This window comes from Callithrix jacchus, chromosome X (genome assembly GCF_049354715.1).
Source record: "Callithrix jacchus isolate 240 chromosome X, calJac240_pri, whole genome shotgun sequence".
NCBI lineage: Eukaryota > Metazoa > Chordata > Mammalia > Primates > Cebidae > Callithrix > Callithrix jacchus.
Genome location: NC_133524.1, coordinates 115,116,297 through 115,140,312, shown reverse-complemented (window position 1 = coordinate 115,140,312; position 24,016 = coordinate 115,116,297). Strand labels below are relative to the sequence as shown.

Below are 24,016 nucleotides of genomic sequence, written 5' to 3'. Positions count from 1 at the left end.
CATTTGGTTTGTGGTGTAAGGTCTCCATGAAATTTTGCTGCTGCTTTTAGAATACAAAAACTCTGCACTCAAAAGTAAAACTGGATTTTAGGCCACAGTAAAATGACTGAATCAGATTCCCTAGAATAAAGTTTTTAAAATAATTTAAGTAAGTCACCACACTAGAGTGGGTAAAACCATTTTTATTAACTGACCAAAGCACATCATTTTGTTTTCTGATTTGAGGGAAAATCATTAAACACAGATCACAAGAAAATACAACGACTATTTAACTACAATTACAAGAGTTTGAAATCTCACTAGTTTTTCACATAATACTTTTACAAATTCATACAACTGTATATATAGTCTACTTAAGCATAGTGTTAACCAAAAGAGCAATATCAAAGACTGAGACACTTGACTACTACTTTTGCAGTGGGTGGAGTTTTATAACAATGAATGTTACCTTATGAATATGTTTTACTTTAAAAACCACTTGGCTAGTGACTATACTGTTTCCTCATGGTTCAGGGGTGTGCATGAAGGCTCTTAGGAGAGCAAACACCCATTCCTATTCTGTATGTCCCTCTCTCATTTTCACATGAGAATAAGCAATTGAGTAAAATAACCAAATAACCATTGCCCCACCATGAACATGAGGCTTGAGAAGACAGTCCTACAATCTTCATCATATATTTAGGTTTTTAGGCCAGCAAGCTTTTTACCAAAGCTTTCTTTTGACTGTTCAGATCCTATTTTAATGCTAACTATATACTACTGTGTGTGTGATGGTGTCTGAGTGTCTATGTGAGGGCAAGGACAACAATGCAGTCCAGAAACACAGTAAATATGCTTTTTTGCAGCTGAGCTCTGTTTTGATATTTCATTTTGTTGCTGGACAGCTTTTTAATCAATACCAAAGTCTTTGGAACACTGCAGATTTGCTTTAGAGGTAGATAAAACAGAAATCATGCAGTTAAGTCAATTGAGAGAAAAAAAGGATTTGCTGTCTCTTTAGAGAACATCATGACTAAAAGTTGATCCTTTGCTCTCGGTGCACATTTCAGATTTTTACCTGTTTGGGGAAATACCCAAGTCTTCCTTGTCTTTCAGAAAAAACACATTTAAATTCATCCTGTACTAACTACAAGACATTTAAATTCATCCTGTACTAACTACAAGTAGAAGAAAAACAGTATTAACATGTGTATTACAGCACTTCAGTTCACTTCCTGGATTTGTGACACACAAACACATCATGCATTCTAAGACGAAATTAATTTTATTAGTGTCACTAGTGATGTTAATTTAAAAACATATAGCAAGTATTTAAAACTTTTCTAAATATTGTAATCACTATGTTTTAAAGACAGAATGGACTGTTACAAATGATTTTGCAAAATACAAAAATAGATATACTTCCACTGAATGCTTTAATCATTTTTCCGAGCACTCTCATCTTTTGGTTCTTCCTCATCTGAGTACACAGTGGGCTCCTCCCCCTCCTTCAGCAGTTTGCCCACGTGATGATACTTGACTGGAGATAGAGAAGAAAACACAAATGGTCATTCTCATTCTTTCTAAAACATCATTACCACATTTCAATTTAAAGCATTTATTAGATGCCTACAATATACTCAGCAATCTGTTGGGCTTCTTAAAGGATACAGAGGTGGTTTATACCACCGTCCTTGCCAACAGGGAATTCATTTTGTACAGAAGACAGACATATAAAACAGGTGGCAATGTCTGGCAAGAGTGTGTAAGGTAATATCAAAATGAATTGTTTGTGTGTAGAGAATGTTTAGAAGAACAAGGGCATATTATAAGTTTGTTAGAAGGGTTATATAAACACTTCATGGAAGGAGGATATATTCTGGAAAAATGTAAAGAAGGATTTAGGGAGCGAGTTCCAGAAAATGAAAATACCATGTACAAATGCATACAGGTGAGACAACATATCTGGGAAGCAATAAAGAGACCAAGTTGGCAGGAGTAGAGTTAACATTTAGAAGTTAGTAGGAGATAAGATTGGCTAAGTAGTGTGGGGATATGTTATGAAAGATCTGAAAAGCCAGCCTGAGGAGTTTGGATTTACCAGTGGCAAAGGGCACTGAAGGTTTATGAGCGAAGGAATGACAAAGTAAAATAGAGTTTAACAATAGTATCAATGTGATGTATAGGGCAGATTTCAGTAAGGAGAGATCTGGAGGCTAGTGTGCAGATCCAGGTGCAAAGGAACCAGAGCCAGGAATAGGGTGGTGTCCAGGGGAATGGAAAGGGAAGGATGTGTACTTTGCAAGAAAACTGGAAGAATGAGTTAATTAAGTGAAAACGAGCTCCCATAGACCAAAATGGGAACTCTGTGGAGGGAGCCATTCTGGAGGGTCACATGACAGGAGATCTACAACATGGAATGGACAAGTGAAGTCAAGATTGGCAAGAAAAAAAAAGGTTTCCCCAGAAATCTTTCAAAAAGAAAGTTCAATCCTATTGTGGGGACAGAAGCCATATCGTAGGGAGGAAGAAGGTGTAGAGAGGAAATGAAGCAGTAGTTAGCAACAAAAACTTACAAGAAGTTTGTTTGACAGTGAAGGGAAGGAAAAATAGTCTCATAGATGAAGAAGATAGCAGGAGACAGAATGTTTTTCCCAGCACAGAGAAAAACCTATGGGTCGCTAAAGGAAGTGGTAAAGGAGCCAGGATATGACTGGAGGTGTTAGAGAAAACAGATGTAAGGGTGCAAACCAGAATGCAAAAGACTTGAGATGGCAGCAGCAAACCTCCACATCACTGTAGCCAAACTAATGCAGGGTCGATCATCTGAATATCCAAAGCCAAAAGTCTCCTATTCCTGAATATGAGTAGGAATTAGAGGAGTAACCAACCTGTCTAACCAGGTAACTAAAGCTGCTTTTGTGTGAAATAACCGTCAGGAACAAGTGGAACTGTACCAGACAAATAAAAGCCGGGTGGCGTCTGGGAAACCTGCCGTAAGGGGAATCCACACCAGCTTTGAGTGTAGCTGAGGTGTCAAAACAGCAACTGGGGCCAGCCTTAAAGTGGAAAAAAAAATCACTCCTTTTCTCCCACTGATGAAGACAAACCCTAGAAAACAGAGCTTTGTAAGTTAGGCACTACAATTCATTGGTTTCACATAGAAGACTAATTACAAAGGCATCCTTATGATGCCAAAAATTAGGGACTATATTAGGTAACTGAACTATGTTTTCCAAAATATAAAGATTTGCCTCTAGACTTGGAAGTTATACTTAGCCTGCTTGAGACCCAAACTCAAAGGCAGAGACACAGCTGGCTAATTATTAATCCAGAATTCTCTCTGAAGCCAGCATTATTTTCAAACAAAATGGCTGGACATAGCCAAGAGAACATGTAATATTTAACTAATTATAGAGAACACACATAAAAACTGTATTTTAAATGAAAAATCTTCAAATAAATGCTTGTAGTCTTTATATACTATTTCATAAAATCTGGGAAAGACTCTTATTCAAATTCTTGGCAGTGAAATATTGCTAGAGTGATAATTAAACAGATCTGACAGAAGCCAATTCCTGAATTCTCCAAATCTGAACTTAACCCCTCATTCCTACTTTTCTCCAAAGACCTCAGCCCATAGCATAAGCTAGAAACAAGCATCTCCTTTTTAGTTTCTTTTTAAAAATGCAGACACCATTGTTGCTGGGCACATTATAAGCATCATTTGTAGATGAGGCCTATAGTTAGGCTCAATTAGATTCAAAGAGAAGCTGTTTCACAGAATACAAGTCTCCTATTCTTCAACAGAGATGTGGGCTGCTTTTAAACGGCAAGCTCTACAAGAGAGGCTTATAAAAATCCCTTTCTGTAGCCAAGATGGCCACTGTCCTTTCCCTGACACACCAAGCACCAAATCCTCATGTGGAATCTACACAAATCTCTCAAAATTTAAAAAATCAAAACCAGAAACCCAAGTTTCCATAGAGAACTAGCTAAAAATTGATATGCAATCATAGCAAGTGACTCAGCACTGCTACAATTACTTCAAGCCATGAACTTGATCCATCTAAGATTAAGGAGCCTATGAAAATGCACCAAGTTTTAGGTTGCTTAGTAATAACTATTGTCCTGCCATGAATCCCCATTACTAGTAGAAATTTGACCCAGGTACAATTTTAAAAATGCTTACAAGTGAACTGAGACTCCCAGTCACTCAGAGTCTCCTGCTGGGCAGCAGTGAGGTCAGAAAGGTCATCATACTCATCCTTCAGTGCTTCCTTATCCAGGCAAAATGTGGCAAGGCCCCTGGATGCATCTCTTCCAGCAAAGACCCCATACGGACCCTCTTCAAAAACAAAACAACACAAAACCAAAGATCAATTCTTTATTAGACTCGATTTCTCTGTGATTTATACACAGAAAATGGCTTCCCCATTCATCAACATAGCCCCATTTTTGAATATCAAATTCCATTCAGAAACCATAGGGATGTTGATATTTCGATCATTATGTACGAGACACAGAAAGACCTGTTGTCATTAAACTTTTAAATAACTAAAAGTAAATCAAACTGCTATACATTTGTGTCAGTAACCTGCGGTTTTCAAACAGCTAGTAAAAGTCATACGTCATTAGTGATCTCTTGGGTAGTAGTAGTAGGGAATCACATAAGATAATACTGAGTCCATGGGTTAGAATTCAACTTTAGAACATTGAACTGGGAGCCTGACTGTTCTAGGCACTTGGGGCTACACCAATGAGAGTTATGGTTTCTGAAGATAAAACACACTGATGTGTACATGAAAACACATTTCCTTATAAATATATTCTGATCTGTTTTAAAGAATCAAAGTTATCTTATAGAGATCTTTGGTTGTAAGGTTCAATTAAACATTAACTCATGGCATCTGCAGAGAATCATTTTATAAGAGTATCAGTGGTTCAAAAATCTATCCACATTACATAACCTTCACTGTCAATAAATAAGAGATAACACAGAGATCAGTCTTCATGATCTGTTTTTGGTAGGCTTGAGAAGACTGTGAAAATACTAAAATCTTCATGGAAAAGAGGCTGAATCAATACTGCAAAATAACTCTATAAAACTCAGAATGCTATGATTTATGATATTATACTGAACTTTTGTCTAAGAGAGCAGAAAATCATTCCGTAGGTACACAAAGTGGATATTTAGACTTATTTAAATATTGCACAACTACATGAAGAGAATCCAGTGTACTTTAAACAATGTGTTATTTCCCCCAAGGCAGATTGAATAGCAGCCCTGACATTTAAAAGTTTGTAGGTAAACACTGTGCCAAATATGAGAATAGGTCAAGTTTCAATATGGCCTGGTCACCTGAAACCTCAATACACTCCGAAATTTTTACAAATTAAGTAAATTTTATGACTTTTAAATACAATTAAAATTCCAAAGAAAAATGCTTATTTTTAATCATCATTACATGCTGCCATATCCACTAGAAAAGATAAAAAAATTCCCACATTTTTCTTAAATGTATACCTCTAGTGGAAATGGCAGCACCTAGTACTTGAGAATAGCAAACGTAATGGTTTGAAGCTCACCATTTCAGAAATTATGGTCATTGGCTTGGTAGAGTGAGTCTTTACCAAGCAAACCTCACAGAATATTTAAACAAGGTCTAGTGGGAACATTAAAAGTCTTTAAAAAATACATATTATTCAGCTCAATGTATATTCACTAGGATGCAAGCAGAAATTTGTATCTGTTTTGCTCACTGCTATATTCCCATATCTACAACAGTATCTTGCACAGTTAACAGGCACTAGAATGACTGATTTTTAGGAATCCTTTACAACATGAAGCATCACTTCCTACCATGATGTCACGTAGTCATGGGCTCACTGAATGACAGTGCAAGATAGAGACAGAGATCTCACAATAGGCGATCTTTATTACTTTTCAGAGAGAAAACTAAGGCTCAGAGAGAACAATGCTTTAGACAACGTCACACAACTAGTAACGACCCAATCAGGACTAGAATGCAGGTTCCCTGACTCCTAGTTTTGTGCTCTTTGTGCAGGCTGACATTCCTCTCAATGACTCTGCAAACTACAGTCATGAAGATGCCTCATGTACATGTTTTCACTGCCTTACGGTTGTGTTTAATATTAACAGGTACTTACATGATTATGTTTATTGATAAAGCATCTATGTGTGCTACTCTAAGTGACAAATCATATGTGTGGTTTGGTTTTCAAATTATTCTGACAGTTACATGCCTACAGAAAGCAGGTATTCTAAAATATCCACAGGCCCAGTGTGGTGGCTCATGCCTGTAATTGCAGCACTTTGGGAGTTGAAGGTGGAAGGATCGCTTGAGCCCAGGAGTTTGAGACCAGCCTGGGCAACACAGCAGCAAGACCCCATCTCTAAAAAATAAATTTGTCTCTAAAAAAATAAATAAAATATCTGCAAGAGAAAAACTAAATGAGTGAGTTCCTTACCCTTAACACATCTTATTTTGATCAGTTGGACTGGGAGATTAACATGAATGCCCGAGTTTCACCTGTGTACTGCCTTCTGTACTCTTCCCTCTCTCAGGCCAGTGGGGAATGAGCACCGTTGATATGGACACCCTCTACACTCCCTGTCTTTAGAGTCCATATTGGAGGATCAAAAACCTCTTCTTCCTCCTCTCCAAGTATTCTATAAAGCAGGACTTTGCAAGCCTGGCTGCCTTTCAAATTTACCTGGGGAAGCATATTAAAATGCAGACTCCCGGACCATCCTGAGACTCATCTGCATGTCTAACTCATCTGCAGTTATACTGGGAATCTGCATTTTTCCTCAGATGCATCAGGTGATTGTGATACGCAACCAGGTTTGCAAAAACCTCACCTCTAAGGAACCCATCAGGCCTGCCTCCTCCGACAGCTCAGCAGTGCAGCAGTTATCCATTCTTCATTTCCCTCTGGTTGGCTTTTCCTGATTCCCCCCACCCAGCAGTCTTCATAGCTCTACTCCTTTTGTTTCTCGGTATCCTCCCACTTCTCCCTCCCTCCATTTTAATTTTTTTTTGGGGGGGGCTTCTAATCCTTTCTCTCCTCCTATAGACTAAATACCATACTACCTTAAAAGCTTGCCATGTTACCATTGCCCACCACGTTCAGCCTTTATTCCTCTCTCAAACAGTCCCCTTCCTCCTTGTTCACCTTCCAGCGTTTCCCCATCTGCCCACACACAGCACAAGCGCACACATACCAAACACATGCCACACACATACCTGACGCATGACACATTTCAAGTGCGTGTGCACACACACCATACACACACCCCTGATAAATCATACACTAAACACGCACACACCGCGCATGCACACTTCGCGAGTGCACACACACATCACTATCCACCAGGCACAATGCTTTTACCTGCGGTTAATCCTATCTCTGCGGTTTCTCTCACACACTCACATTCGGAATCTACTCCCGGCGGCATTGGCCTTCCAGTCTTCTCTAGCTCTGGACCTTCTCTCACTCTCGCCCTCTCCTCATCGCTCCTTTATTTCCCCTCCTAGAACCCGACACTACCCTCTCCTCCTTCCAGGAATCCTCAAGCCCAGCACCTTCGGAAACTCCCCCAACAGCCTTGGCTTTGATGTGCTCCCCCCACAACGCCTTCGAGCTTTGCGGTCCCACCCACCCCCAGCTTAAGCGCCTCAGCCTTCTTTCTCCAACCCCCTCCCAGCGCTGTCAGCGCGGGCCGGGGATCTGCGTCCCCGACTGGCCCGCAGCCCCTCTGGAGTGCCTCTTACCCCCTGCCAGCCCCGGGAGCCTCCCAGCTCTCCGATTGCCCGGCTTCCCTAGCTCGCCGCCATTCCTCCCTCCGCTCAGGGGCGCCCCGCTCCCGCCTCGCCTCTCTCCCGCCCAGCCCCGTGCCGGGGGGCCCCCTTCTTTTGTCTCCGCGGCCCCCTAGCTGGCCGACGTACCGGGCCCATAGAACTTGCGGCCTTTGGTCACGTCGAACACCTTGCCGTTGATGGCCATCAGTATGCGCGGGTCCTGGACGCCGTCGAAGCGCCGCAGCTCGGCAGGGGTGAAGTCGCGCCGCTTAAGGCGGGGCAGCGGGGGCGGCTCGTCGTCGTCGCTATCGCCGCTGGCCGCCGGCTGGTCCCCGCGCACGATCTTGTAGAGCAGGAAAATGCAGAGGCCAAGCAGCAGGAGGTTGAGCGGAGACGTGAAAATCTCGTGCAGCAGCCCGCCGTTCTCCAGCTCGCTCGGGTCGGCGCCGGTCGCTACCACATCCTCGGCAGCCATGATCTCTAGAGCAAAGGTTGGGCCGGGCTAGGCAGGGCTCCGGAACTCGCCGCTTTCTCCTCCCTCCGAGCGAGCGAGTGGCGCGCGAGGTTCGGCGGCCGCCTAAGACTAGCCGGGAGGAGGCAGGGCCGGAGGGGCGGAGCCTCCAAGCCCCGCCCACCCCCCGAGGCCACCTAAGCGCCCCGCCCTTCTCGGTTCCGCTGGGCCGCCCTCAGGTCCCCCACAAAGCCTCTGGAGTCCGGCGCCGCTGCTCCGCGGCTGCGCGGTGCTCCCTCAGTTCTACCTGGGAGGCCCCAGCCGAACCTCACGCCATTCTCCCGCCATCCTCTAGCTGAGCGCGACGTACGCGCTGCCCTCCTCGGCACCCCTTTTTTCCTCCTCGCAGACCGACCCGCTGGGAGAGCCTCTGCTTTGCCCGGCTCTGTGCGAGCGCCCCTCTGCCACCTGATGCGCTCCAGACACCGACTCCATTTCTCTTGCTGCAGGCTTTTCCCTGCTTCCATTCCACAGCCCCTCATCTTCCCCCGGCCGTTCCCGGGCCCTGGAAGCTGTCTTAGGAGACAGGAAACTCATTCTTGGAACTCCATTTTCTATCTCAGAGCCCTACATGACTCATTTTCACCTTGGAAACCCCCGTTCGCTCTCCTTGATGGCCCTTCCCCAATTCTCCCCCAGAAGCTGTGGGACCGACTCCCCGGGCATAGCTAAAGTCAGTGCAAATCTCTCCCTATTATCTGCGAAAACGAATCGGATCGCCCAGTTAACTTTGTGTTTGTTGTCCGAAAAACCCTTTTGCAATTATTGATTTGCTCAGTCACCAGGCATCAGCAAGCAACGTTCTCTTGTTGCTCTTTTTTTCCTCCTCAGAATAATGTGCAAAGTTTCTTTGTTTGGCAGCGTTCTTCTATTTGGACTCTGTCAGTCTACCTTTAACAGTCACAATAACCCTGAGCTGGAGCCCAGACAAAGGCGGGAATTTGTAAGGATCCTAGGCCTGGTCCCTTCCTTTCCTAGGTACTTCACCCGGCCTTTGATGTGCTAACAAGCTGCACAGAAGTTGGCCTCCAAGTAGGAAGGGGTTGCCTCGTCCTAATTTGGCCCTTCTTCTGGTGGCAGGGGGAGGGGAGCAGAAGAAAGGATAGAGAGGGAAACAAATAATTAAAACCAAGCCCTGCACACATCTGCCGCCCAGAGCAGTACTTTTCCACCAAGCGTTGTTGGCTTGCACATAATTTACTCCTCCTCCCAACACGCAAGACACTTGAGTAAAGAATGGCTTCTTACCTCAGAATTCTAAAAATTTCTGGCAAAAACTGCTTCCATCCCTGCCCCTCACATCTTCTTAAATCATTTTAAAGTGATAACAAACAACCTTTGTATCGGGCCCACGCATTTTTCTCAGAGCTAAATTTGGGATTCGCTGAAACAGCCCCTCCAGATCTTTTGTCAAAACCCTTCGATTTAATCACGGGATACAGGCTCAAACTGAGGGCCCCTGGCTGTAGTTAGAATCTATCTCTCTTAACATGTATGGCCAAAAAAATTAGAAAGCTAATACATTTATGAAAAATATTTTCATTTGCAACTAACATGACAGAAGGTTAATATTTCTTTGAGGGTTCATTTGGATTGATGAGAAAATCTACAAGATTCTAGTCAATAAATGGGCAAAAATAGAAACAGGTAGTTCACAAAAGAGAGCATGCCAGTGGTGAATAAGCATTTGAAAAATGTTCAGTCTCATTTGTAATAAAAAGAAAACATGGAGATGCCACTGTCACCTACTACTTTTCTGCAGGAAAGATAAAAGGGAAAAAAAGGATAACACAGTATTGGCAAGAGAGTGGTGAGACTCTCATACGCTGTTGGGTACAACCTTTTATTATTCATAAAAATATTTTCTATTCATTAATTCCACTTCTAGAAATCCGTTCTTTGGCCCAGTAATTCCATTTTTAGGAATCCATCCCAAGGAAGCAGAAATGTAGACAAAGATTTCTTTACTAAGATGCTCAGCAGAGATTCATTTTTAATACAGAAAAGCTGGAAATAACCTAAATGTCCGACTTCAAATAAAATGACTAATTAAAAGGCCATTCAAATATTATCATTGTGGAGTCCTAATTAGGGAAAGGGAATCAGGCTGGTGGGAGCATGAAATAGCAAAAAGAAAAAGAAAATAAGCTACAAATCTCCCTTTCTTCATGATCCATGACACAGCCTTTCTGCGTAAATAACTCACAACCTTCCCATGCCCAACTATCACCAGACACCTGTAAGTTAGGTCATCGCAACCTTGTCGTTTTCAATACTACACAAAGACCTCTTCAACAGACAGCATAAACACCATCCTATAAAATTTCCAGCAAGCCTTTGTCTCCTGGCAGTCGGCTTCTCTCTTGCAGGCTGCCTGTTGTCTCTCTGGCAACATATTTTCCTACTTTCTCTCATCAATCTACCTTCCTTTAACTAAAACTGTCTTGGTAAATTATTTTAATCCCGTGCCAGCAGCCCAATCATTCCTTCCCTACACCAGTGATGACATGGCAAAATGCTTGTGTTTTAATCTTGAGGGAAAAACAGGATACAAAATTATATCCAGTATGAGCTCAACTATGTCAAAAAATTCATAAAAGTAAGTGTGAAAGGAAACATGTTAAAATGTTAACTGTTGCAATTGTTAGTTTCTTCTTTATACCTTTCTACATTTTCCACAATGGGCACATGTCACTTTTAACCCCAGGGGGAAAATTGGTTTATTATTTATTTTCTGAAAAAAATGTAGAGTGATAATACATGTTCACGATAACAAACTTAAACCTGGAGTGTATGAAGTAAAGAATGAAACTCCTTTCTCCCTCTCCCAGTTCCCCAAACAGTACTTACATCAGGCCCATACATTAGCTGTTTGGCTTATATTCTTGCAGACATATGCAACACGCACACACACACACACACACACACATATTTTGTTTAATAAAACGGGGGTAAATTTGATCATTTTTTTTTTCTAATAAAGAGAGACACAGAGTAAAAAAAACAAAACAAAAACCAAGCCATTAGCTCCCCACCCAGGTAACCCCTGCTGGAATGTTTTTTCAAAGTAATATTTGTCTAAAGTTAGAAAATTCAAACTATGGGAAAATATAGAAGATAACTGAAGGACGTTTCCTCACTCTTGATTCTCTTTCCTCAAAGGTAACCACTATTAAATCTGGGGAAAGTCTTTTCATGGAGGAATGCGGGGGATTTACAATTCTCATTTATCATAGTCCAGTGTCCCTTCTGCTACAACGCCGTGTCCCCTTGGAGAATAATGAACTAAAGGAAGTCCTACTTCACATGGAGGGTAGAAAACTTGTGCTACTTAAGACCTCAAGAAGTGATACAGTTTAAAAATATAAATGCTTGCAAACCAGATTTGATGTTCAATAAAGTGGGCGATTAGCTAACATTGGGATGTAGAGATTATTGAAGAAAAGCATCCCATCATTCAGGCTCATGTCAGAATCAATGCTGGGTGGAATGGCTTCCTCCAGGGTGGCAGTTCTCAAGTTATCTGGAAATAAGCAAGAGTGCTCCTGAATAAACAGCCCCCTTCAGAACATGAGAGTTGCCTTAATATGCTCTTTGGCTCCAAATCAATTCCTAAAGCCGATGTGCTTGACCCAGGGGCTACTTATTTCCCAAGATACATGTTAAGTCTTTTAGTGTTTTCAAACTTCTGTCTCCTTTTAATTATTTTCAAAGGTTTTAAAGAGCTTTTAAAGAAAAATAGAACAATTGTCTGATTAGCTAGAAAATGTTTGGGAAATAATTCAGCCTCACTAGGAAGCAAATAAATCCAAAGGAACATAACAACGCACCATTTCTCATCATCCAAACGACTGGAGAGTGCTTTTTTTCTCTTTTGTTTCTTGGAGCTTTTTAAGAATGGTAATACTTGGTGTTGGCAAGCACAGAGCAAAACAAGCACTCTGACACAATTGGCAAGAGTGAAATTGCTAGAATGCAAGATGCGTTTTGTTCACCGATGTATTTCAAGCCCCTAGACCATATCTGGCACATAATGGGCATGCAATAAATATGTGTTGAACTTAATTATATTGTAAGTGGGTCTACACTTCCTAGAAAGCCCTTTGGCAATATGCAATAAAAGCCTCAAACTATTCTTAGCCTGTGGCCAAGAAATTTAACTTCTAGGAATTTCCCCTGGGAAGTGTTCAGAGATGTGAACAGAGATTTGTGTAGAAGAATCACAAAGCATGATACATGATAGCAAAAAGCTGGAAACAGCCTGAGTATCCAGAGATGCTCCGCATCTCACTCAGCGTAAATGCTCAAGTCCTTATAGCACCTACCAGGCCCTACAGGATCTGCACTTCTCTACCCACTCTTACCCTTAAGACGTTAGGATCTCACCACTTCCTTCCCTGGGCACTCAACTCCTGCTGCAGTGCCTCCTTGCTGCCCTTTGAAGAAGCAGGTATATTTCCAATTCAGGGTTTCTGTACTTGTCATTCCATTTTTCTGGAATGTCCTTCCTCAGCCATTCTCATGAGTCATTCCCTCACCGCTTTCAAATCTCATGCCACCCTCTTCCTACTCCTCATCCTCCTTCCCCGCTTATTTTCCCCCATTGCATTTACTGCTTCCTAATTATACAGTATCATTTCTCATTTTTTAAATCTCTTCCAACTTGAACATAAGGTACACAAGAACAGAGGCTTTTTTTTTTCACTGCTATAATCCTTGTACTTAGAATAGTGCCTGGCATATAGTAGGTGCTCAATAAATATTTGTGGAATTGAGTTTGGGTATGGAAACCCATTATGTCAAATACTCATGCACAGAAAACAAATCTGTACTAAATGGACTGAAAAGTTAAGAGTTATCTCTGGGTTGTGAGATAGTAGGTAATTTTTGCTATCCTCTTTATCCAGTGACTATAAACTCCTTTGATTATTGTAACAAGCAATAAGAAGCTTAAACATTTAAAGACCGGAAAACAAAATTCTACTGTTGCCAACTATGTTTTGAGTGACAGAATATGGATCCACATTTCCAATTTTAGAGACTGGAGACCCCCAAAGGGACCTGCCCATCTACATCCACTCAACCAGCCTTGATTGAGCTCTAGCTCCATGCTAAACTCTGTGGTGGGCCTGGGAAGCTAAGTCCTTTCCCTCAAAGAAGGAGCTCACAGTCTAGCAAGGGGAGACAGTCAAAAGGTACAGATGCTGCAGCTGAGGTCTCCACATGGTAAGGGGGAGGTTGGCGAGGTATGGTGGGAGGTGTGATCTAGGAAGGTTTCATACAGGAAATGATATTGAGCTGAATCTTAAAAATGTTCATGGCCCCAGTTAAGGCTATCAGTAAAACAAAAAAGAGAAAAAGAAAAAAATTTCACAAGGTGGACAAAGAAGGGGATAACTTTTCCAGGGAACCAGTAGTTCTTGAACTTTAGTGAGGACCAGAATAATCTGGACAGGGGGGAGGGTACTTATTAAAATGTCTATTCCTAGGACCAGCCCCCAAAGATTCTAATCTAGCAGGTCTACGGGAAAGCCTAAGACTCTTTAGTAATAGCTGACATTATTTGAGCACTTACTACTTACCAGGCAATGTTCTAAACCCTTTTGTGGATTATTTCGAGTACTGTTCCTAAAACACTGTGAGGCAGGCCTGGCATGGTGGCTCACGCCTGTAATCCCAGCACTTTGGAAGGCCAAGGCGGTTGGATCACAAGTTCAGGAGTTCAAGACCAGCCTGGCCAAGATGGTGAAACCCCGTCTCTAACCAAAAATATAAAAATTAGCTGGGCATGGTGGTGGGCGCCTGTAATCCCAGCTATTCGGGAGGCTGAGGCAAAGAATCACTTGAACTCAGGAGGTGGAGGTTGCAGTGAGCCAAGATTGCACCACTGCACTCCAGCCTGGGAGACAGAGTGAGACTCCATAAAAAACAAAACAACAACAACAACAACAACAAAACCCACTGTGAGGCAGTTGGTTATATTATCCCATTTCACTGCTGAGGAAACAGTTACAGAAAAGTTAAGGAACTTTCTCTACTGTCACACAGCTAGCAAGTGGAATGTAAGAATTCAAATACCGTCAGTCTGGTTCAAACCTTGGCTGTTTACTATTAAGTTATTTTACCTGCATTCTCACAGGTGAACAGGCACCCCAGGTGATTCCAATCCAGGTCAGAAACACTGAGATAGAAGAGGCAATCTGGGGCCGGGCATGGTGGCTCACACCTGTAATCCCAGTGCTTTGGGAGGCCGAAGCTGCTTGACTGCTTGAGCTTAGAAGTTCAAGACCACCCTAGGCAACATCGTGATACCCTGTGTCTACTAAAAAATGCAAAAAATTAGCCAGCTGTGTGGTACATGCTTGTAGTCCCAGCTACATGGGAGGATCACCTGAGTCCAGGAGGTCAAGGCTGCAGTGAGTCATGATCGTGCCATTGCACTTCAGCCTGGGCAATAGAGTGAGACCCTGTCTCAAAAAAAAAAAAGCATTCTGTGAACAAAGGTACAGAGGTGCTGAATAGCATGTCCCATTTTAGGAAAACCCTCTAATGACTTCCCATTTTCAGTGAAATAGAGTCCTTGGCACGGTTTACCCAACTGTGGTGTGATGCCCACCCAGATTTTACCTCCCTCCCCCACTTCAGGACCCATGCACTCATTCTCCCAGGTCCCCAAATGCTGAAGTGTTGGTGACTGACAGCTTGCAATGAAATCCTCTTCCTGAGATTGCACTGGGCTGAAGAGAGCTTTCTAGCCCAAAGTCACAAATCCTTCTTAGTGCAGCCTGCAGGTAATGAATGGCCAATACAGGGATATAAAGTCCTGTCTGCCTTTCCCCATCTAAGGACAACTCTGAGGAGTCATACCAGGCTTAGAGCTTCCTGTGGGATTGATGGAAGCTGCACTGTGACTGCACTGAAGCTCAGCTTGTCCCACTGCCCAGTCATACTCCCTTGTCTTACATTTCAGGTGTAGATCCCAAGAGCACCTTTCAGTCAGTTTTCTACATAGTAAACTCCACTGCAGAGTCTCTTTCTCAGGAAACCCAATCTTCCATGATCTGGCCTCAGCTAACCTGTCCAGCATTATCTCTTGCTACTTCCTTCTTACTCTCAACACTCCAACCATAATGAAGCTAGGAATGATATGGCCAATGTCACAGCTAATGTATATTTACTGAGTGCTATGAACACTTTATATTTGATTCTATTTATCTGGAATGCTCTTCCCCATGTATTATCACGGGTCACTCCCCTTCCTGCTTTCAAATCTCATTCATCTCACAAGTGAGATTCTATTATCATCCTCTTTTCATAGATGAGAAAACAAATACATAGAAAGGTTAAGCTACTTGTTCAAAATCACACAATTAGTAAGAGGCAGTGCTGGGATTTAAACTCAGCAGTCTGGCTCCAGAGCCAATGCTTTACATGAGATCATTTTGCTTTTTCGAAGTGTCATGTTCATAGGAGCACAGAAGTTGCAATTGGAGGGGTAGAGACTGGAGCAGGGACACCAGCCTTACCACAGGAGAAAATGAAGGTTTAAATCAATGTTGGGATAGTGAGAACATAAATGCAAGGACAGATTGATAAATGTTAAGGAATTGGATGGGACAGGGCTTTGGATTCCTCCTCCATTTCTCCCATTCCTTCTACATCAGACTTATGCCCCAAATTTTTGCTTGAGTGGATGTCATATCATTGATCAAGAGATGATATATAGCGAGAGTAGCAAACTTGCAGAAAGGACATTGTATGCAAATGGGGGTTGTATCTTAAAGTGTGGTTCATAAACCAGCAGCTTTGGCACCCACTGGGAGCTTGTTGGAAATGCACGATCTTGGGCAGTATCCCAGACATACTGAATCAGAATCTCTATTTTATCAAATCCCCAGATGAGTCACATGCACATTCATGTTTGAAAAGCACAGGTATAAGGAACATTCTGGTGGGGATATCCACTAATATATTCAGTTGGATATTTGGGTTTGGGGCTCAGGATGGAGGTCTGGACTGGAGGGGTAAAGATGAGGTATCAGCCTATGGGTGGTAGTTGAATCCACTGACATCAAATTAGATTCCAAGGAGAATATAGGGCAGAAGTCTCTCTCTTCAAGGCTCATTGTACAATGTCCTAAGCCAAGGTTGAAGACTGTAACCTTGGCGACTACAGCTGGCTTGAACACATGTTTATTTGACCCTCACATTATTTTAATTTTTAAAATATTAGACATAAGCACTTAATCAACAGATTTTTACATAAAACCTGTATTTCCGACGTAAAAATCTTCTCTTAAAAAATGAAAAGATCATTTTGGGAGGCCAAGGTGGGCAGATCACTTGAGGCCAGGAGTTTGAAACCAGTCTGCCCAACAACGTGAAACCTTGTCTTTACTAAAAATACAAAAAATTAGCCAGGCGTGGTGGTACACACTGGTAATCCCAGCTACTTGGGAGGCTGAGGCACGAAAATTATTTAAACTCAGGAGGTGGAGGTGGCAGTGAGCCGAGATTGCACCACTGCACTCCAGCCTGGGCAACAGAGCAAGACTCTGTCTCAAAAAAACAAAAATGAGCAACAACAACAACAAAAACCCGAGAAGATTTGGCATTATATCTCTGATTAGCAGCTGCCTCCTTTAGCAGGCACACCTAAAGAAGCCCCACTTGTCCCTGCTGTATCCCCAATGCTGAGAACAAGTATCAGTCGTCTTTTATCACAATTGCTCTATTTTCATTAAAGCAGAATTAAGTGGATAATCAAATTTTTTTTGTACCTATGACTCTATCAAAAGTAGAAAATGAAAGAGAACAGGGTTACTATTTCAAAATAAATACAGGGCAAGAACACATTTCTTTGTGAATTCTGGCATATACTACATTGCCACACAGCAACCGGACTCAGATTACTTACTTATATTACTGGCCTGGCATTTATAGGCAGGTTGCAGAGGAAAAATAGAGCCAAGAGAGAGTCTTGGGGAAGATTAATATTGTAGGAATAAGTGGAGGAAGAGAAACCCACCAAGGAGATTGAGAATAAAACCCGCAAGTGGTAGGAAAATGGCAGAATAGTGTAGTCCAATAGAAACAAAGGGAGGACAGAGGGTTTCCAGGAGGGAGAGGTTCACAATGCCGAGGGTTGTAAATGGATCAACAAATATGAAAATTAAGGTGTAAGTTGGACTAGGCAGTTAGGAGGTCCTGGGTTCCCTATGCCAGACTCCTTTTAGTGTGGCATGAGAAGGGTGGAAGTCTGGTTCCAGTGGCCTAGGGAGTGAGTGGAACATGAGGATTGAGGAGATCTACCTCTCAAACAAGGTTTTTTTTTTTTTTTTGAGATGGAGTCTCACTCTGTTGCCCAGGTTGGAGTGCATTGACATTGATCTCAGCTCACTGCAATCTCCGCCTTCCAGGTTCAAGCGATTCTCCTGCCTCAGCCTCCTGAGTAGCTGGGACTACAGGTGTGTGTCACTATGCCTGGCTGTTTTTTGTTTGTTTTTTGGTTTTTTTTTGCATTTTTAGTAGAGATGGGGTTTCACCATATTGGTCAGGCTGGTTTTGAACTCCTGACCTTGTGATCTGCCCACCTCAGCCTCCAAAGTGCTAAGATTACAGGCATGAGCTACCGTGCCCAGCTTCAAACATGAAGTTTGATAAGCTTGACTAAGGAAGAGAAGGTAGGGAAAAGAGGAAATTGGATTTCCTGGTTTGATTTTCATTCTTCTGAAAGTTGTTATAGACTTCAGTTGCAGCAAGATAGGTAGTAATGCTTACAGGTTGAAAGTACAGGACAGAATGGGTATTTTTTTTGTTTTGTTTTTGAGATGGAGTTCTGCTCTTGTTGCCCAGGCTGAAGTGCAGTGATGCAATCCTGGCTCACTGTAACCTCCACCTCCCAGGTTCAAGTGATTCTCCTGCCTCAGCCTCCAGAGTAGCTGTGATTACAGGCGCCCACCACCACGATTTTCGTAAATTTTTTAGTAGAGACCAGTTTTCCCCATGTTCACCAGGCTGGTCTTGAACTCTTGACCTCAAGTGATCCACCCACCTTGGCCTCCCAAAGTGCTGGGGTTACAGGCCCCGCCCAGAGTGCGGGGCTACCACACCCCGCCCAGAGTGGGTGTTAATCAACCCCGTGGCATGGAATGAGTCAGGAGACCAGGAAATTGAAAGAACAGGTGGAAGGATCATAGCTTCTCCTTTAAGAGGAGAGGGAGAGGGAGTTCAAACCTGACAGCTTCAATGTTTTCCATGAAGTAGGAGGCAAGGTCAGCTGTAAGGGGAGCAGAATGGGGAGAGAGGGGGAAACAGCAAGAGCTTGAGTGTTAGCCAACGCTAATATTTTCACCATTCCCTGCATAGGGGCTTTTGGAAACAGGAAGGAACACGAGAAATACAGGCATTATGTTGCCTAGGAAACACAGTGGTTTGCTAAAGCAATAGTAAGGGCAAATCTTATTAACCCTTTCATAGCCATTGTCACCAGAGCAATCGGTGAATAGGGATGGAAGTAGAGAGAACTTTGCTCCATAGAACACACAGTGGACATCCTCTCTAGCTTGAGGAAAATATGAGGGTATGAGTAGCCCTGGGACAGAAGACTTAAATAAAATAGTAAAGACCATCAAAGGAGTGGCAGGCAGTGAGGTGTCAAAGGCATTCCCCTATTTCCTTGTGCTTGTGAGTGCCCCCCCACCCCCCCCCACACTCCATCCCTTTGCATGTATACAGGTGCAATCCCACTTTCCCATCAACCAGAAATATCTAGGGCTAATATGTGGGAATTATCCTTTCTTGATTTTTCTGTTTTTGGTATGGCAAGATAATCTAATTGAAAATGAATTGTCTTCTGTTTTTTTCTGCTATGAGTTCATCACTAAACAAAATTTATCTTTTTTTCCCTTACTCTCACCACAGAGGATGGCCAGGGCTTTGTGACAAGGAGATCTGAGCTTTACTTATGCCAGCAAGAAAGTAGAGAGCACTTTGTTTCCCAAAAGTCTCTAGGTTATTGAGAGCTTTGAGCTGAACAGAGAGTGAAGGTCTCTGAGGATGAGAAAGAGTGGAGTGTGGATCAGCTATATCCCCCAAGCCTGGACACATATAGTGGTTGGGAGGCAGTGTCTCAGAGTGTCCAGGATCCATGCCCTGGTCCACACACCCGCACCCATGACTCCCCAGAAGCCCATAGGTGTGTAAATTCTACCGAGGAAGACTTTCCTTCCAGACTCAGTTGTCCTGCCTAAGCTGATGCTGGTCCATCATTTTTACTGACTTTAATCAATGTGGATGACCCATCCCACACCATGACCTTCCACTTCCTTGACTTTCTTCACCTCCAACCACGTTTTCCTCTTTGACATAATCATCTATGTAGAAAAGCCAAAGAATTCTACAAATAAGCTTCTAGAACTAATGAGTAAGTTAGCAAGGCTAAAGGATACGAGATTGACATATAAATATCAATTTGATTTCTATATTCTAAATATTTGATAGCAATGAACAATCAGGAATCAAAATGAAGAAAGAGACAATAACAACCACAACAACATTAAAATATGAAATAATTAGGGACAAAAAGTATATAACTCCATTTAGATAAATGTGTAGAAAATGCAATCTAATATATAGTGACAGAAAGCAGCTCAGTGGCAACCTGGGGATAGTGAATGAGGAAGAGCTCACCCAAAAATTTTTCACCAAAAGTTACAAGTGAACTGTGCTGTACAAGAATTATACTATATAGTCGAGATCGATTTTCTCTCCCACTCTCATTCCCTGTGATGACTCTATGATGCCATTTTCACTGTCTACAAACCTTCAGCGTCTCCTCTCTATTCCCACTCTCAGCTGATGATACTGCATTTCATTTCATTAAGAAAATAGAAGGAATTAGATGTAAACTATCTTCTCCCTGACACCAAACCCACCAAACTCTACCTGTAGCCCTATTCTCTGTTTTCCTTCTTGGTACCCTGCAGAGAGTGTCTTTACTCCTATCAAGGGCCTTCCCCTTGAACTCTGCATCTGTTTGCCTAATTCTCAAAACGCTGGCTTCCACAGTTTATCTTCTTCTCTCCTTGATCATACTTATGAGCAGATAAACATGCTTGAGTGTTTCTTCTTCTTTTTTTTTTTTTTTTTTTTTTGAGACAGAGTCTCACTCTGTCACCCAGGCTGGAGTGCAATGGTGTGGTCTCAGCTCATTGCAACCTCTGCCTCCTGGGTTCAGGCTATTCTGCCTCAGCCTCCCGAGTAGCTGGGACTACAGGTGTGTGCCACCAAACCCATAGTCCACACCACACCGGGCTAATTTTTGTATATTCTGTAGAGACAGGGTTTCACCATGTTGGCCAGGGGGTCTCAAACTCTTGACCTCATGATCCACCCACCTCAGCCTCCCAAAGTGCTGAGATTACAGGCATGAGTCACTGCTCTCGGCCTGTTTCTTCTCTTTTAAAACAACTTCCCTGGGACCGGGGGTCAGGAATTTGAGACCAGCCTGGCCAACATGGTGACAACGCGTCTCTACTAAACATACAAAAATTAGCTGGGTGTGGTGGCACATGCCTGTAATCCCAGCTTTTTGGAAGGCTGAGGCAGGAGAATTGCTTGAGCCTGGTAGGCATAGGTCATAGTGAAGTAAGAGAGTGCCATTATGCTATAGCCTGGGCGATGGGAGAGAAACCCTGTCTGAAAAAAAACAAAAACAAAAAAACCATCCCCTGACCCCAAATCTTCCTTCTCGCTACTGCCCTATATTTTCTGTTCCCTGTGTATCCAAATTTCTACAAAGTTTTCTCTCTATATATCATCTCCACATCCTTGCCTCCTATTGTCTCTTCCACTCACTCTACTGGGCTTTTGCCTGAATCATCCCTTCAATGCCATTCTTGTTTATGTTCTGATTCCCTGGACATTTTTGTAACTTTGTCTTTGGACTCTGTCTCTCAGAGTACCAACTACAACCCTTTGTTCTCAGAGGACTCTGCACACAGAGTACAACATTTGACAGAGTTGATCACTACACCTTGAAATACTTTCCTTACTTTGTTTCTGGGACACATCCTACATCCTTTGATGGGTTTCCTCCTTTCTTATTGACTACTCCTCAGCTTCCCATACCATTTCCACCTCCTTTGTCAGACATGCAAATGTAGGAGTGCCCCAGATATGTCCTGGGCCAGCATCTGTTCTCATTCTCTCCTCAGGTGATTTCATTCAGTCCTAAGTTTTTCATATACTTATAACTCACATATTTAAACTTTGTATGAAAGACAAAAGGCAGGAGGAAAAAATGTAAACTTTTGGCCAGGCACAGTGGCTCACACCTGTAATCCTGTCACTTTGGGAGGCTGAGATGAGTGGATCACTTGAGGTCAGGAGTTCAAGATCAACCTGACCAATATGGTGCAACCCCATCTCTACTAAAAATGCAAAAATTAGCCAGGCGTGGTGGGGGGCGCCTGTACTCCCAGCTACTTGGGAGACTGAGGCAGGAGAATCGCTTGAACCTGGGAGGCGGAGGTTTCAGTGAGCCGAGATTGCGCCATTGCACTCCAGTATGGGAGACAGAGCAAGATTCCTTCTCAAGAAGAAAATAAATAAATAAAATAAAAATAAATAATAAGGGCCGGGCGCGGTGGCTCAAGCCTGTAATCCCAGCACTTTGGGAGGCCGAGGCGGGTGGATCATGAGGTCAAGAGATCAAGACCAACCTGGTCAACATGGTGAAACCCCGTCTCTACTATAAATACAAAAAAATAGCTGGGCATGGTGGCGCGTGCCTGTAATCCCAGCTACTCAGGAGGCTGAGGCAGGAGAATTGACTGAACCCAGGAGGCGGAGGTTGTGGTGAGCCGAGATCGCGCCACTGCACTCCAGCCTGGGTAACGAGAGCGAAATTCCGTATCAAAAAAAAATAATAATAAATAATAAATAATAAACTTTTTACCCTGGTCTTACCCCTGAACTCCAGATCTGTATACATTAGGCATATGTGACATCAATAGGCATCAGAATCTTTACATGTCCTAAACAGAACTTTTAATTTCATCCTTGCCTTAGTCGGTGTTCAGTGGTGAGAAACAGAAACTGCTTATTTAGAAGAGAAAAGGATGGAACACAGGGAATTAAGGGCTTACAAAAATCAGTGGAAGGGCTGGAATAACGAGCTATAGCCTCAGGGTGTAGGAATGACTACCAGGACTCTATCACTAAATAGGCCCATTAGGGGTACTGTAACCTCTGCCCTCAGTCAGAAACGGGGGTTCAGGAAGCCTCCTCTAGGATGCTGGGCTTCCAGAATAGAACAGCGCCCAGGACCGCCACGCCCGGCCCTGCAATAAGAGCCTGGCCTCTCCCTCGAGCCGCAGCTGGGCCTGGCTGCCTTCTGCGCCCGCTTGCACTGGCCGTGCCATTTCCTGGGGCTGTGCGCGCACCTCGACTGCCTGCCCGACATCTGGGCGCTGAACCACTGGAGCGTCTAGCTCACCCCTTTCTCGCGCGGCGCCACTTGCTCTTCGACGCGGCTTTCTTCCTGTGCTGCCTGCGCGAGCCGCTGCTAGTCTACCCCGACTTGGCGGAGGTGGTGGGCAGCCAGTGGTGATCTCCATCAGAGGCAACTGAAAGTTTCTTATCAAAAAAATTTTGGCTGGCACCCCCACAGTTCTACGAAATGAGAAAACTTGAAAACTTTGCCTCTCTCTGACTTGCACAAATTATGTTTGGATCGTGCATTAGAAGGACTGGAAAGGTGGCTGCCCACCACCGTGTTAGCTGCTGATGAGATGCTCCAGCTTTTACCAGATGATGAGCTAGACTTAGACGATTCAGACTTTTTAGAAAATCTTTTGTCTGCTGAAAAAAAAAAAAAAAAACCGGAAGAAATCATAAAGGGCAAGCAATTTCACCGGATAGTGATATACAATCGCCATCTTTATGATATTCACGTGACTGTTAATTGTATCACGTGACTGTTAAAAAGTATCGTTTATCCTAAGAACTCCATATTAAGAGCCATTTGTAGGGTGCTCACGCTTGTATATAAACTGGCCTACTTGAAGTCCTTCTGAATAATGAGGGTCGAATTTCAACTTGCTTAAAACTTAAGGAAATTTGTGCCTATAACAGTTATTATACAGCCATGCGTGGTGGCTCACGCCTGTAATCCTAGCACTTTGGGAGGCCGAGGAGGGTGGATCACTTGAGGTCAGGAGTTCGAAATCAGCCTGGCCAACATGGCGAATCCCCATCTCTACTAAAAATACAAAAATTTAGCTTGGGCATGGTGGCACATGCCTGTAATCCCAGCTTCTTGGGAGGCTGAGGCAGGAGAATTGCTTGAACCCAGGAGATGGAGGTTGCAGTGAGCCAAGATTGTGCCACTGCACTCCAGCCTGGGTGACAAGAGGGAGACTCCATCTCAAAAAAAAAAAGAAAAAGTTATTACAATGCAGTGTTTCTTATTTCAAGTGTTTTAGGGAGTTCTCTTGCTTATTTTATTCTTTAAACCTTACATTGTGCCATATGTATGATGTTTGTAAAGTATTAATGATCTTGTAAACAAAAACAAGAAAAAAAATTCACAATGGTTCCCACTTCTGTATTGTTTTATTATCTCAAAAGTTTAAATAAGATGTTCTTCTGCCATTGTTCTCGATGTCCACTGTATTAGCACCTTCCCTGATTTGCT

The 24,016-nt window shown here is 43.0% G+C and overlaps 1 protein-coding gene and 1 pseudogene across 1 annotated transcript; one reads left to right on the top strand and one right to left on the bottom strand.

Annotated features, from left to right (window-relative positions):
* Window positions 1-166: 166 nt before the first annotated feature.
* Window positions 167-8,390, bottom strand: PGRMC1 (progesterone receptor membrane component 1). Its single transcript, XM_035288172.3, has 3 exons — window positions 7,953-8,390; window positions 4,172-4,327; window positions 167-1,519 (listed from the first exon to the last, which is right to left on the bottom strand). The coding sequence occupies exons 1-3, from the start codon at window positions 8,278-8,280 to the stop codon at window positions 1,416-1,418; spliced, it is 588 nt and encodes a 195-aa protein (XP_035144063.1). The 5' UTR covers window positions 8,281-8,390; the 3' UTR covers window positions 167-1,415.
* Window positions 8,391-8,887: 497 nt separating this feature from the next.
* On the top strand, window positions 8,888-23,297 carry LOC144581058 (acyl-coenzyme A diphosphatase NUDT19 pseudogene; annotated as a pseudogene).
* Window positions 23,298-24,016: the final 719 nt, after the last annotated feature.

Bases quoted from the DNA above. Each gene is read 5' to 3' on its own strand.
- PGRMC1 (XM_035288172.3), bottom strand. From the start codon at position 8,280: ATGGCTGCCGAGGATGTGGTAGCGACCGGCGCCGACCCGAGCGAGCTG. The intron at 4,328-7,952 runs GTACGTCGGCCA...TTGTTTTTGAAG, and splicing joins CCGCAAGTTCTATGGGCCCG to AGGGTCCGTATGGGGTCTTT. The intron at 1,520-4,171 runs GTAAGCATTTTT...CTCTATCTCCAG, and splicing joins CTGGGAGTCTCAGTTCACTT to TCAAGTATCATCACGTGGGC.